The sequence below is a fragment of the Trypanosoma grayi genome (assembly GCF_000691245.1).
Source record: "Trypanosoma grayi strain ANR4 Tgr_515_V1, whole genome shotgun sequence".
Classification (NCBI taxonomy): Eukaryota; Euglenozoa; class Kinetoplastea; order Trypanosomatida; family Trypanosomatidae; genus Trypanosoma; species Trypanosoma grayi.
Window position 1 is genome coordinate 1 of NW_008826134.1, and position 12,293 is coordinate 12,293.

The 12,293-nt window shown below is 57.7% G+C and overlaps 6 protein-coding genes across 6 annotated transcripts; all 6 read left to right on the forward strand.

The window, feature by feature from the left end:
- Nucleotides 1-445: 445 nt before the first annotated feature.
- On the forward strand, nucleotides 446-3,541 carry DQ04_05151000 (fatty acid transporter protein-like; the record flags this gene model as incomplete). Its single annotated transcript, XM_009314014.1, has 1 exon — nucleotides 446-3,541. The coding sequence occupies one exon, from the start codon at nucleotides 446-448 to the stop codon at nucleotides 3,539-3,541; it is 3,096 nt and encodes a 1,031-aa protein (XP_009312289.1).
- Nucleotides 3,542-4,111: 570 nt separating this feature from the next.
- Nucleotides 4,112-7,555, forward strand: DQ04_05151010 (hypothetical protein; the record flags this gene model as incomplete). Its single annotated transcript, XM_009314015.1, has 1 exon — nucleotides 4,112-7,555. The coding sequence occupies one exon, from the start codon at nucleotides 4,112-4,114 to the stop codon at nucleotides 7,553-7,555; it is 3,444 nt and encodes a 1,147-aa protein (XP_009312290.1).
- A 368-nt stretch (nucleotides 7,556-7,923) lies between these two features.
- On the forward strand, nucleotides 7,924-8,256 carry DQ04_05151020 (hypothetical protein; the record flags this gene model as incomplete). Its single annotated transcript, XM_009314016.1, has 1 exon — nucleotides 7,924-8,256. The coding sequence occupies one exon, from the start codon at nucleotides 7,924-7,926 to the stop codon at nucleotides 8,254-8,256; it is 333 nt and encodes a 110-aa protein (XP_009312291.1).
- A 528-nt stretch (nucleotides 8,257-8,784) lies between these two features.
- Nucleotides 8,785-9,309, forward strand: DQ04_05151030 (hypothetical protein; the record flags this gene model as incomplete). Its single annotated transcript, XM_009314017.1, has 1 exon — nucleotides 8,785-9,309. The coding sequence occupies one exon, from the start codon at nucleotides 8,785-8,787 to the stop codon at nucleotides 9,307-9,309; it is 525 nt and encodes a 174-aa protein (XP_009312292.1).
- A 171-nt stretch (nucleotides 9,310-9,480) lies between these two features.
- On the forward strand, nucleotides 9,481-10,944 carry DQ04_05151040 (hypothetical protein; the record flags this gene model as incomplete). Its single annotated transcript, XM_009314018.1, has 1 exon — nucleotides 9,481-10,944. The coding sequence occupies one exon, from the start codon at nucleotides 9,481-9,483 to the stop codon at nucleotides 10,942-10,944; it is 1,464 nt and encodes a 487-aa protein (XP_009312293.1).
- A 188-nt stretch (nucleotides 10,945-11,132) lies between these two features.
- Nucleotides 11,133-12,188, forward strand: DQ04_05151050 (transferase C1orf69 like protein, mitochondrial; the record flags this gene model as incomplete). Its single annotated transcript, XM_009314019.1, has 1 exon — nucleotides 11,133-12,188. The coding sequence occupies one exon, from the start codon at nucleotides 11,133-11,135 to the stop codon at nucleotides 12,186-12,188; it is 1,056 nt and encodes a 351-aa protein (XP_009312294.1).
- Nucleotides 12,189-12,293: the final 105 nt, after the last annotated feature.

Sequence of the window (12,293 nt, forward strand, 5' to 3'; positions counted from 1 at the left end):
AAATGAAGAGGAAATGGATAAGGGGGGGGGGAGAAATGCGAGATAGACTGAGAAGAGGAAAGGATATATGATTAATGAGGCTCCCGCCCACGCACTCAACTATCCATTACGGCCAGATAGGTGCGTCACCCTGTTGCGGGGAAGTATCGGACACGGTCCTGTCTTTGCGGCTTCACTGCCGATGCTCACTGAAGAGGCGCCTCTGTTTTTTGCTATCTCTCTCTCTCTCTCTCTTCCCCCGTGCCTGTTGGTCCACACTTCTCGTGCAATAACGCAAAGGGGGCGTGTGTGAAGGCAGCGCTCAGGCCGAGAGAAAACAGGAAAAGAAGCCCAGAAGAAAAACGGAAAGGTGAGGGAACAAAGCAGCATACATATATATATATATATTTGTATATTTGTATATATGGCCACAGTGAACACGGAAGGGAAGTGGGAGTGGGTGCTCATGTCCCAATACGCCTATATCACGACGAAGGAGTACATCAAACTCGGTTGCTCGCTGGGCGCCGTGCAGACGCGCTCGTCGTTGCGCAACGCGAGGCTCCGCTGGAGGGACGCGTGGGGATCCGTTCTGCCGGGCGCCTTGCGGAGGGACAGGACGAACAGCAGAGATGATCCCGGTGATAGTACGACAAACAGCGTACAGGAAGCCTGTGGGGCAGTGGACGAATGTTTGCTACCGCTTCTCCACGAGGTTTCCGCCGTTGCAGAGGTGACGCATGGGCAGTCAATTAGTTTTACACTTCTTGACGCATTTCGGAAGCAGGCCGCGCTTGTCGCCGATGCGCCACGAGAGCACCAAGTCGCTTTCGAGATGGCGGCAACAGATGCCGCCCTTCCCGCCATGAAACTCCGTGGCGCCCCTTTGAGCCTCACGTACGGTGACGCTGTAGCACTGACATCTCTGTTGAGCGAGGCACTTGCGTGGGAGTGGCACGGGCTCACGTGCGGTGCCGCCGACCGCGTGGCAGCGGCAGAAAGGCAGGTGTCCCACGGAAACAGTCCAGCCACGCGGCCGCACACTCTCGCCTTGATGCTCGACAACTGCACGGAGTTCAACCCGATATGGATGGCGGTGGCGGAAGTGAGTGTGTGGATGACGTTCCTCGACGCCCTCTACGACGCTGAGCCGCAGGCGCCGGCGGTGTACCACCACTGCAGTGCGGCGCTGCTCAACACAAACCTCGTCAACCACCGCATGCTGTGCCACAGCCTCGAGTGCGTCACGTCAGAGCTGCTGGTGCTTGAGGAGAAATATGTTCCCCTCCTCTTTGATGGCGCTGACGACGATGGGAAAAGCGAGGCGCAGCAGAAGAATAAGAACGTGGCACTGCCGCCGTGCGTGAAGCGGGTGTTTGTGTGGCGCGGCACTCCTGCTAACGCCTCCATTGCGCCCAACCGCGTGCAGCCGTGGATGCTCGAGAGGGTGCAGAACTTCAATGAGATGCATGCGAGCAGCAAGAACGCCAGCAGCGCCACATTGGACCTCTTTGATCTCGTACGCCATCACTACGAGGCGCCGCGGCAACATCTCTTCCCTATTCTCACGAAGTGCATCTCTCAGTTCCCGCCAGATGTGTTCGTCGCAACCATGGGAAAACAGGAACTACAAAAACAGCAAAAGGCCACTGTCGCTGCGGTGCGCAGCCGCACAAAGGAGGCACTCTTGCGCTTCCGCCCAGTGATGCCGGTTCTGCACATTTATACCTCTGGGACGACGGGACTCCCAAAGGCGGCGCGTTTCAGTCACTTGAGGTTCTTTGCCGCCGTGTTCTTCTCCGCCATGCTCCCACAGCGGGAGAAGACCAAAGAGGTGCTTCTGGGGAAGCAGCGCAACGGCGAAGGTGAGGAGAACGGTCTCTGGTCCAAGTGTGCGAGTGCATTGTTTGGCCGCCGCCGGCACCTCCCTTCCTTCGAAGAAGATCTTAACGTCCTCACAGTGTACAACTGTCTGCCCATGTATCACACGGTGGGATGCGTCTTCTGTATCGGGCACCTGCTACATGGCCTGCAAGAGCAGCAGCAAGCAGCGGGTGCGGTGGATTCATATCGGATAGCCCCGCAATTTCGGGGGAAACAAGTTGGGACTGAGCAGCTGAATCCGCGACGATCAGCCCCGACTGCTCGGATGGTCATTCGAAGCAAATTCAGTGCATCCAACTTTACAAGCGATCTGCAATTATATCGAGTTACAGTCTTCCAGTATATTGGTGAGATACTCCGCTACGCGCTCCATTACGAAAATAGACAGAAGACCAGGGCACCCAATGGCATTCAAGCTCGTGTGGGTGAGGGAGGTGGTGACAAGAGCAAAAACAGTAGCACAGGCGGCAACCATGAGGCGGGTCGGTGGGTTGTTCCATTTGCTTTTGGAAACGGCTTGCGCAATGACATTTGGAGCGAGTGTAAGAATTCCCTCCACATAGCGCAGGTGGTGGAGTTCTATAGCTCGACGGAAGGCAACGTGTTCCTCATCAATCTGTTTGACCTTCCCGGTGTTGTGGGGCATCTGCCGCTATTCCCGAGGCCGATATATTTACTCTCAACGCACTTCAACCCATTGTTCCCGTTCCGAGTCGTCAAGTACGACTTTGAGAAGGGTGAGGTGTGGCGCCAGCCGTTGAGTGGGCGCTGCGCGTACTGTGGCGTGGGTGAGATCGGCGAGATTGTCGGGGAGATCATTCAAGGCTTCGACATGTTTGCTCTCCGCCGTTTCGACGGGTATCACAGCGAGGTGGAGACGAAGAAGAACGTCATTCGGGGCGTCTTCAAGCCGAAGGATGCGTACTTCCTCTCCGGAGACTTGGTGGAGTTCGACGCGATGGGTTTTGTCACCTTCGTTGACCGCGTCGGCGAGACGTTCCGCTGGAAGGGTGAGAACGTCTCCACGACAGAAGTTATGAACGCACTCAGCGGCGTCTCGGGGCGGACAGTAACGGTGCAAGAGGCCATCGTGTACGGCGTCGTGGTCCCCAACCGCGAGGGGCGCGCCGGCATGGCGAAGCTGCAGCTCGCACCGGTCGGGGAGGGAAGTAGCCCCTCACAGCGGCTGACGCTGGAGGAGGAGAGGCTGTTCCTGCAGAATGAACTCTACGGCTTGCTCTCCGGTGCGAGCGGCACCCCAGCCGTGCTCCCGGGCTATGCCATTCCCATGTGTATACGCATCGACGAGGATGCGAGCAATGGTTGCGAGGGGCAACAACCGCAGCAGCAGCAGCAAGGGCCATATTTCCCTGCAGGGAAGGCGCCGTGTGGGCCAATCACTCCTGCCCCGCTATCCAGCGACGCGGCGCACACCACCACGACGTTCAAGTACCGCCGCCATGTGCTGGTTCGCGACGGTTACCGGTACGCTCTCCGGTACGCTCTCTCGTCTAGCGAGAATGGTCCGTCACGCGTGTATGTTTTAGTGACAAAGCGGGAGCTCTTGGAGGCAGTGGGGGCAAAGCCGCTGCCGTCATCGTTTTCGTGTGGATATGTACCGTTGAATACAAAGACATTGGTGCTCCTCGGTGAAGAGCTGCAGAAATGCGGCTGGTAATAGGCCTCTACTCTTTCATTGTTATGTGGTTATTTGTTATGTCATGCATATGTCTCTCTGAGGTTTCTCTGAAAGGGTTTTTTTTCTTCTTTTTTTTTTGCGGCAGACTGAGCGAAGCGCATGGTCATAGTTATTGACGGCTCTTCGTGGAGGCTCTGCTTTCCCTTGTTGAATCTGCCCACCATGTTTGTTGGGTTGTCTTCTAATAGAACGTTTTTGTGTCTAGGTGGCGGCGATAAATAGGTGCTTTCGTTCTCTCACCTTGTGAGACCTGTTCAAGGGTGAGGATATATTCTTGGTCCATTTCTATCACTTTTGTGCTTTGCTTTCTCTCTGTATTCCTTCTTGCTGGATAAAAAGGACAGAAAACGAGCGTGTGGCAACTGAGGGTGGGAGAAAGAGAATACACGAGCAGACATCAGTAAACAAGAAGGGGGGGTGAGTGAAGCACCCTCAATTCCCTTGTGTGTGCGTCTGCGGAGATTTTTCCGTGCACACTCTGTATTGGTTTGCGCCCCTTTCAGGCCTCCCCTTTCTTTCCTGACGCACCCACGGAGTGCACGGGAACATATGCACAGCTGGGTGAGCAGCCGCAGCACCAACAATGGCGGGGGCGGAAATGGGTTTGGTGCAAGTAGCGTCGATATGCTTGCAGAAGAAAGGAGTAGCCTGCAACTCATCATCGATGCACTCAACGTTATGTCCAGTTACTACGACACTGGGCGGATGAGCGGGAATAGCAGCAGAAACAGCAATGGCAGCGGCGGGGTAGTCGTCACAGAGGCAGAGGCAGTGGATTTGCTCGGCATGTTGCCGCGTGTCCTACGTAGCAGCATAGCGTCCACCACCTTGCAGCAGAAAGAACAACATCGTCAGTTAGTTGCTGCCGATGGGGTCGCACGCCCACCACAGCTCTCCCGTCTGGCCACACTCTATCGTCTCTTGTTCACCCCGCTCCTCTCGTCGTCATCGTCTAGTGAAAGTGATGTGCTGAACTGCATTGCGCGTGTGATGATGTGTGGATGTGGTGCGAGGAGCAGCGAGGCATCCGTTTGGTTTCAGACGGACTTCCGACAGGTAACAGCGGCCGCTGAAATGGAGCAAGGGAAAGCGAAGGCAGTGGAATCCGTCACCATAGCGGCGCTGCATTCCCTCAGTGACATTGTGTGGATCTGTCTACACGAGGGTGAAGAGATACGGAGTCCTTCTGGTGGCCATTCTTCCGCATCACGTTCCTCTTCTACTGCGCCGTCCTCCGGCGTTGGTGTTCTGGACAGTGAGATGCAAATGTTGCTGCGGGACGCCCTTGGCCGCTCGCTTTGCCAGTCCGGTCTCTTTGAGCACCTCTGGCGCTCCGTGCTGTTTCTCCCCATTGAGGACACCCAACGTGTGGCAGTCGTGCGGATCCTCTACGATGTGAGCCGTGCAGGTGTTCTGCGGCTCCCTACCGTCATTGCGCAGACGCGGTATTCCACCCTTCCTGATGTGTGGGGTGAACGTGTGGCGGAGTGCATTCTCTCCGACCCCGCTCCTGTCGTAAAGGAGTGCCTCGCCGCGATGCTGCGCGAAGGGTTGTTATCTGCATTGGTTAGCAGAAACAATGGTGGTGATAATCATGGTTATGATTACCTTCATTGGAGAAGGTGGCTGACCAACGCCTCTCTTTGGCACTTGCTCCGTGTTGTGGCGTTAGAAACTTGCTTTGAAGTGCTGCAGCCAGTGCTCTGTACACTGTTGCTGGCGTTGGAACAGGAACACCTACAGCAACGGGAGGGCAGACAGTGTCAGCGGCGAGCCGCTGGCAGCCCTTCAGAAGGACGGATTGACCTGGTGGCGGTGGTGACCGTCTGTAGCACGACGTTGGCGCATCTCTTCAGTGGCCCAGGTGCGGTGAACGTAAGGGTTTGGGGTGTTGATAACGATGCGGAGTTACGAACCAGTCGCCTTCGCGTTTCCGGGGTAGTGCGGCTGCTGCGTCTTGCACTGCAGGGCGTTGACCGGTTGCTGATGCAACCTGGCGAAAGCGGCCCCCGAAACGGTAGTGATGCCGATGCTGTGAAGGAGGCGTGTCTGCTTCTGCGTACGTGTCTGGATAAGCAGGTGATGACCGCCACGCTAAAATGTGTGGAGAAGCCGCCCCATAGGACCGGGCGCCCCTTCGCGACACGGGCAATGCGAACCGAGATGGTGCGGCTTCTGCGCGACCTCGTTGAGCGCGCCTCCCCGCCACTGTTCTTCTTGGCAGGCAATTTGGGGCCGTACGTGCCAGCGATGCTGCAGGTGATTCTTGACGCTGGAGAAGACTGCGCGCAGGAGGAAGGCAGTTGTGGTGTCGCCGATGGCTCGCTTCCACCGTGCAGCCCGTCGCTGTGTCAGGTGTGCAGTGAAACTGTGGAGATGGTGTTGCTGTTGGGTGTGGCGATGTGGCAGTCGCCCGCGGTGCGGGAGCAATTCACGGCGACGCTCGCTGCCCTGCAGTGCACGCCAGCGCAACGCGGGCTGTTGTTCGATGTGCTGGAGAATTTAGCCCAAACAGCGCCGGCGCACGCTGTGGAGAGTCTTCTTGTCGTTGACGCCGTTGGTGTCGTGGTGAATGAGCCGAGTAGGTTGCGCTGGACCGATAACCAACCGCAGTTGAGCTCGGTTCAGCGACTCTTGCAGCAGCAACGCCAGAAAGCGGATGGTGGGGTGCGGCGCAGGGCCTCGGAGAGCGCGATGCCCGAGGAGCGGTGGGCCGCCGTGCAGCAACAGCGGCACACGTTGGGTTTGCAGCACACCCGCGCCGCTGGCACCCTTCTGTGGTTCATCCTACATCACCTTCGCAGCGACCGGGGAAAAACAGAGGCGCAGGATGAGGAGGAGGAGGAGGAGGCCAGTGGCGTCTCTCTCTCCCCAATTCAATTAAGTGGTAGCGGCAGCACAGTAAAGGCGCGTGTGGAAAGCGAGCCCGATGGTGTTGTCGCGGTGGTGGCTGAACTTCAGAAAGACCGTTGCCGTGACGACGATGTGCCCTGCCTCGAGTCACCGCCCCACACTCTAATACGGCACCGGCATCACGAAGAAAAAAGTCTGGAGTCGGAAAGACATGACGGCACAACTGATGCGCTTTGGCTGTACCAGACGTACGGCATTCACCCGCCGATTCCTTCGCGGCACCCTCCACGGCAACAGCAAGAGAAGAATGTGGCGATAACGACAAGGGCAACGAAGATAGTGTCGGCGCCGGTGACTAATATCGTAGTACACAGAAACACAGTGAGTTTGTGGGACCGGGTGCGGCAGCGTCAATTGGAAAGCACTGCGGCGGAGGAGAGTGCGTACCACGCTGCCTTGGGGTTGTTCGCCTCTCTTGCCTCGCGCTACTACCGGCACCTCCTCACACCGCAGGCGGCCCTCAAGTACCTGCAGCAGCAGCAGCGTGTCGGGCCCATGCATCCACCGCTGCTCAGGCCGCACGAAAGCACGCACACGTGCAGCCCGCTACGACCAGCAACAGCGGGGAGAAACAGCGGCGCCGCGTTGCGCCTGTGGACGGCGCGTGATGTGCGGAAAGAAGACCTTTTCTTGTTTGTGCTCCCCATTCAGGAGGTGAAGGAGGCAGCGCTGGTGGCCCTCGTGGAGCGTTGCAGGTCGCACCAGAAGGCACTGCAGCGATCCCTGCGGATTGCACCGCAGGCACCGCGTGGACGCCGCTGGTTTCTGGACGACGCGGCGACGAATATCATGGGTCGCCTCATTGCGCTGCTGCAGATCCTGTTGCAGCACATCCAGCGTGAAGGGGAGCAGGCGGTGCAGGACGCCCTCGCGCAGATGCCACCATTTCCTGTGGAAGTGATGGAATTAAACGACGAGGCGGCGCACCGGCGTCTGTACGAAAGCGCAAAGCCGCAGGAACTGCACTGTGGCACCGTTGTGGAGGTGACGAAGTTTGTCGTTCGATCCTTTGCACGCGACGCAAAGCCCGTTGGGGGAGAAGTGGCTGTGAGGCAGACGCTCCGGCCCGGTGTCGGGTGAGCGCGGCGCGGATAGGGTGGCAGTCCCTGAAGAGGGAAGAGGTACGCGCCATTCGGCGTGTGCGCCTGCATAGAAAAAATCCTTCCATATTGCGGCGGCGGCTAGAAGAGGCTGCTGGCCAACGGAACGCGAAGACGGGGTGGGGACTTGCTGCTCTTTCACATTTCTGTATTTTATTCCGTACCACCAGCCAGTCCTGAATGGGGTGGCGCGGCACATGTCTCGTTACGCATACTTGCAAACATTCACATTGTCACTCTCTCTCTCTCTCTCTGTTGTGTGCGTGCTACTGTTGCTGTTGCTGCCTCTGCGCTCTTCTCGGAAGAACGCGTACAAGCGAACCCGATCAAACCAACATCACACCACTCATGCCTCTCACCCTGACGAAGGACGACAACGGCACGACCGTCCGCGTGGCACTCGGCGACGCCATTCGTATTAACCTGCAGAGCACGCCCAGCACCGGCTACCAGTGGACGTGCGAGAGCTGCCAGAAGATGGGCGAGCACAACAAGGCGTACGCCATCACCAGCGAGTTCAAGCACCACCAGGCGGTTATGCCGGGCGCCGCCGGCGTGCAGCTCATCACGGTGACCCCCAAGGTGGCTGGCGAGCACGAGCTCATCTTTGACTACGTGCGGGGGTGGGAGAGGAACGCTGCTCCCGTGAAGCGCTTCGCTGTCAAGATGGTGGTCGCCTGATGCGCTGGTCTGTGAAGGAGGGGGAAGTGGGGAAATGAAGTGTGATACAACTGCAATGAGAGCAAAAAAAAAAAAATGAACACGATGGAAAAATAAAACGGGACAAAGGAATAGTACGATCAGTATACAGTGCCTCCGGAAGGTGGGTTCTCAAAGTACGAAGCGGAGTTGCCCCAGTCTTCTAGACATGTGAAAGGGAAAAAAGGAAAAAAAAAGGGGGGGCTATGGCTACCCGGAGTTTCGCGATGCGCACTATATTTACATTTTTTTTTCTTTCCTCTTTGGGCTTCTTCAATAAGCGACGAGTGAGCTTGCTGACTCCATTCCCTTTTTTGTTGTTGTTGCTGCTGCTGCTGTGGGCGGCTTTGGGCCCACGAGGTGCTCTCTGTGCGTATTGCGTCCGCTGCCTGTTCTCTTGGTGGTGTTTTGTTTTGTTTTTTGTTCAACAACCCGGCCCAGGGAAGGGATCAGCGAAGGGAGGGAGAGAGAGAGAGAGAGAAAGAGCGTCTGGGTGCGTAGGGCTGGTGGATGGAGCGCATTGGCGAGTTTGTCGTCCTATCGTACCACGACGTGCGCGATGCCGCCACACTGCACGAGCAGTTTAAGCGGCGTGCCATTGACGCAGCCGTGATCGACTCGGCGTACATCATGTCGCGGCTTCACCTGGTGGTCGCGCTGCACCGCATCACGCGCCTGTCGTTCGCCATTGACGCGAATGGCGAGACAGCAGCAGCAGCAACTGCCGCAAAACGGTCGCCGCCGACCCCCCGCGACGTCTTCTCGGCGCTCTCGCACACGCGCAACCTTGACCGCGTGCTGCAGCGCCTCACCTGCGCGGAGACGACGAAGGCCGTCGTGATTGTTCTGATCGCCCCGTCAGCCGAACACATCGCGGCTGTTGTGGAAATCGTCAAGGGTGTGCAGCACGAGTTGTCGTCACTCGCGGCGTACTGCGATGAGGCGGCAGTGCGGGACTTCTACGGCGTTGGAAGCACCGAGGCGGCGGCGCTCGATGTGGCCGTTGTGAACCGCCTCGTCACGAGCGATATTTGACCTGTGACAGGATTGGAGAGAAGGAGGGGGGAAAGCCTGCGTGCGTGTGTGTGTGTTTGTGTCTGTTCTGTATGTGTGTGCTGAGGAAGAAGGGGGTGCCACGCCCATGCGCGCTTCTGCCCCCCTCGGACGCCTCAGCAGGAAGAAGGTCAAGGAAGCCGTGCGGTGCCAATGGCGGCACACGTCAAGGTGTGCGAGATGGGCGCGAGCTACGGCGTGGGGACATTCGCTACGCGGCCCCTCCGCGCGGGGGATGTCCTGCTGGAGGAACTGCCCGTTGCCTTTACACTGTCCCTGTCCTCGCGGCTCGATTCGCGCTTCTGCATGGGCTGCGGAACGAGGCTTGCAACTCTGCAGGAGGAGTGCGAACGGCTCGCGCGTCTCGCTCAGGGTGTGGTGCAACAGCAGCAACAGCAACCGTCGGACGGTGATAATAATAATAATGATGATAATCTGGAGGCTGTGAAGAATGGCGGTGGTGTGCAGTACGCGGAGACTCTTCGCTCTCCTCGGGCGTTGTATGAATCATTAAAGGAGTTCGGTGCATCTAGCTTCTTCTCTCGTGGTGTTGCGATGGATGATGATGATGACGGCGATGACGAAGTACAACCACTAGGAGCCGAATCGGAGGCAAGAGTGCGGTTCTGCTGTGCGAAGTGCAGGGCGCATTGCCTGCACGAGCGAGGAGGGAAGTTCTTGCTGTCAATGCCACCTATTGCCAGAAAGACAGTCGCCGCACAGACGGTCCACAGCCTGCGTGAGCCGTCAGCCGAGACCATCATGCGGTGCGCCGTCGCCTTGGATACGAAGGCGATGGAGGAAGCGTGGCCTAGTAAAGCCCACACCCTGGCGACACTTGAGTACCTGGCAAATATCTACAATGAGCGGTTGCGTCTCATTCTCGCACTCCTCTCCCGTTGCCTCAGTGAAACTACTTCAGGAGCTGATCTGCTTCCTCTAAAGGACCTCCAAGATCGCTTCAGAGAGACGGTGCAGGCCATGGTGGTGCGGTACGCTGAAGGGGCCCCGCGCACGTTGACGGAGCAGCAGCGTGCATTCCTTCGTTTCTCGTGGAAGTGCGTGTGTCGCTGGCTGGGCCTCTGCTGTGCGGGGGCGAACAGTGAGACAACCGCAACGGATCCCTTTGCGTGGCTCTCGCTGCAGTTGTACCTTCGCTGCTACTGGCTTGCAGACGCCAACGTGCACATGTTCGTGGTAGTCTCGCCGCTCTACAGCCTGCTGTGTCAGAAGCTGCCGGTGCTGTGCGCAATATGCCGGCGCAGTGAGGGCGAAGGTGAGGGTGCGCAGTCGGCCCTGCGGCTGCGTCGACAGATGTGTGTTCTGCGGGAGCTGTTCCGCCTCGTTGACCCCTGTGCCGCACACGCCACGGGTGTCGCGCTATACGACGCCGCGACGAAAATCAACCACAGTTGTGTGCCGTGTGCACGGTTTGTTCCCACGCACGGCCGCGTCCGCGCTGTAGTAGTGGCGCTGCGCGACATTGCGAGCGGCGAAGAGATACGCTCCTCGTACGTTGACCTCAGTGCCTATGCTTCAAAGGTGGAGCGGCAGGACTATCTACTGACGCACTACGGCTTTAGCTGTGACTGCCCGTTGTGCTGCGTCGACGAGTGAGAGAGGAGTGTTGATTTTGACTATGGCAATAAGCAGCTGCAGCTGCTGCTGCTGTCCCTGTTATCTCGCCCGTAAAAAAAAAAGTATATATCGGCCTAATTAAGGGCACTGCTTGGACTGTATTTCCTTTCTGTGTTTGACTGCTTTTTTTTGTTCTCTCCGTATTCGTGTATTGAGAGCCAGCACAGATGAGCTTCAGTTGCCGTTTATCATCCCGCTCGCTCATCCGTGTCTCTGGCACAATGGCGCACGAGTTTCTGCAGGGTCTTTTCACGAACGATTTACGTCTGTTGCAACCGGGTGGCAGTATGTGGGGGTGCTTCCTCTACCACACTGGGCGTGTGATGTGCGACGCCTATCTGTATCAGTCATCGCGCGTGTATAATGGACAGGCGGCAATTCTAGTGGATGTCCATCGCAATGTGGCAGATACTCTGCACGATCACCTGCTCGAGATGCGTATGCGTAAGAAGGTGCAGATACATGACGTTAGCAATGAGCTGACGGTGTTGGCAACTGCACTCTCTGAGAAGAGCACACAACGTGAGGAGAAGGATGCATTGGTGGCATCGTCACCATCATCAAATGACACTCTGACTAGTGGTAGTGGTAGTGGTAGTAGTAGTAGTAGCGGCAGCAACACAAGTGCTGCGGCCCAAAAAAAGACATCAGCTATAAGCCCTGAGGCTGAGGTGTTTGTGGACCCCCGTAGCTTTGCCCTTCCGTCACCTCTTCACAAGACCATTCTTCCTGCAGCGTGGGTGCCGTCCACAACGGATCCTACGGCTCTGTATGACGCGTTCCTTTACGGCGCCGGGATTGGCGAAGGGCCCGACGTGTTTCGCCCCTCCAAGACGCTCCCATTCGAAGCCAACACGGACTTCCTCCGTGGCGTCAGCTTCCACAAGGGGTGCTACCTTGGGCAGGAGCTCACACATCGCACGCACGTTATGCTGGTGACACGAAAACGCACCGTCCCGCTGCGTCTGCCGCACACCCGCAATGGAATGGGTGGCACACGGCTTGTCGAAAAGGGCGAGGTACTGCTTGTTGATGGGCAGAAGGTTGGTGAGGTGCTCGCGGTGAGCGGTGACGTTGGACTCGGTCTGCTACGGCTGCGCTACGTGGACAGTGCCACGCGCAAGGTCCCGGGGCTCGTGCTGCATGATGCCCTGCCGGTGACCGTGTCGATACCGAGCTGGTGGGAGGAGAAGGAGGTGCGGAAAGTGCTGTCGGGGCCATGACAGCGAAGTGTGGGGGGTGGTCGGTGCCCCGTTGTTACTCCGTTGCCGTAGGACTGAAGAGGCACCGAGTGAAACGCATGTCGGTTTGTCCATTATTATTTTTTT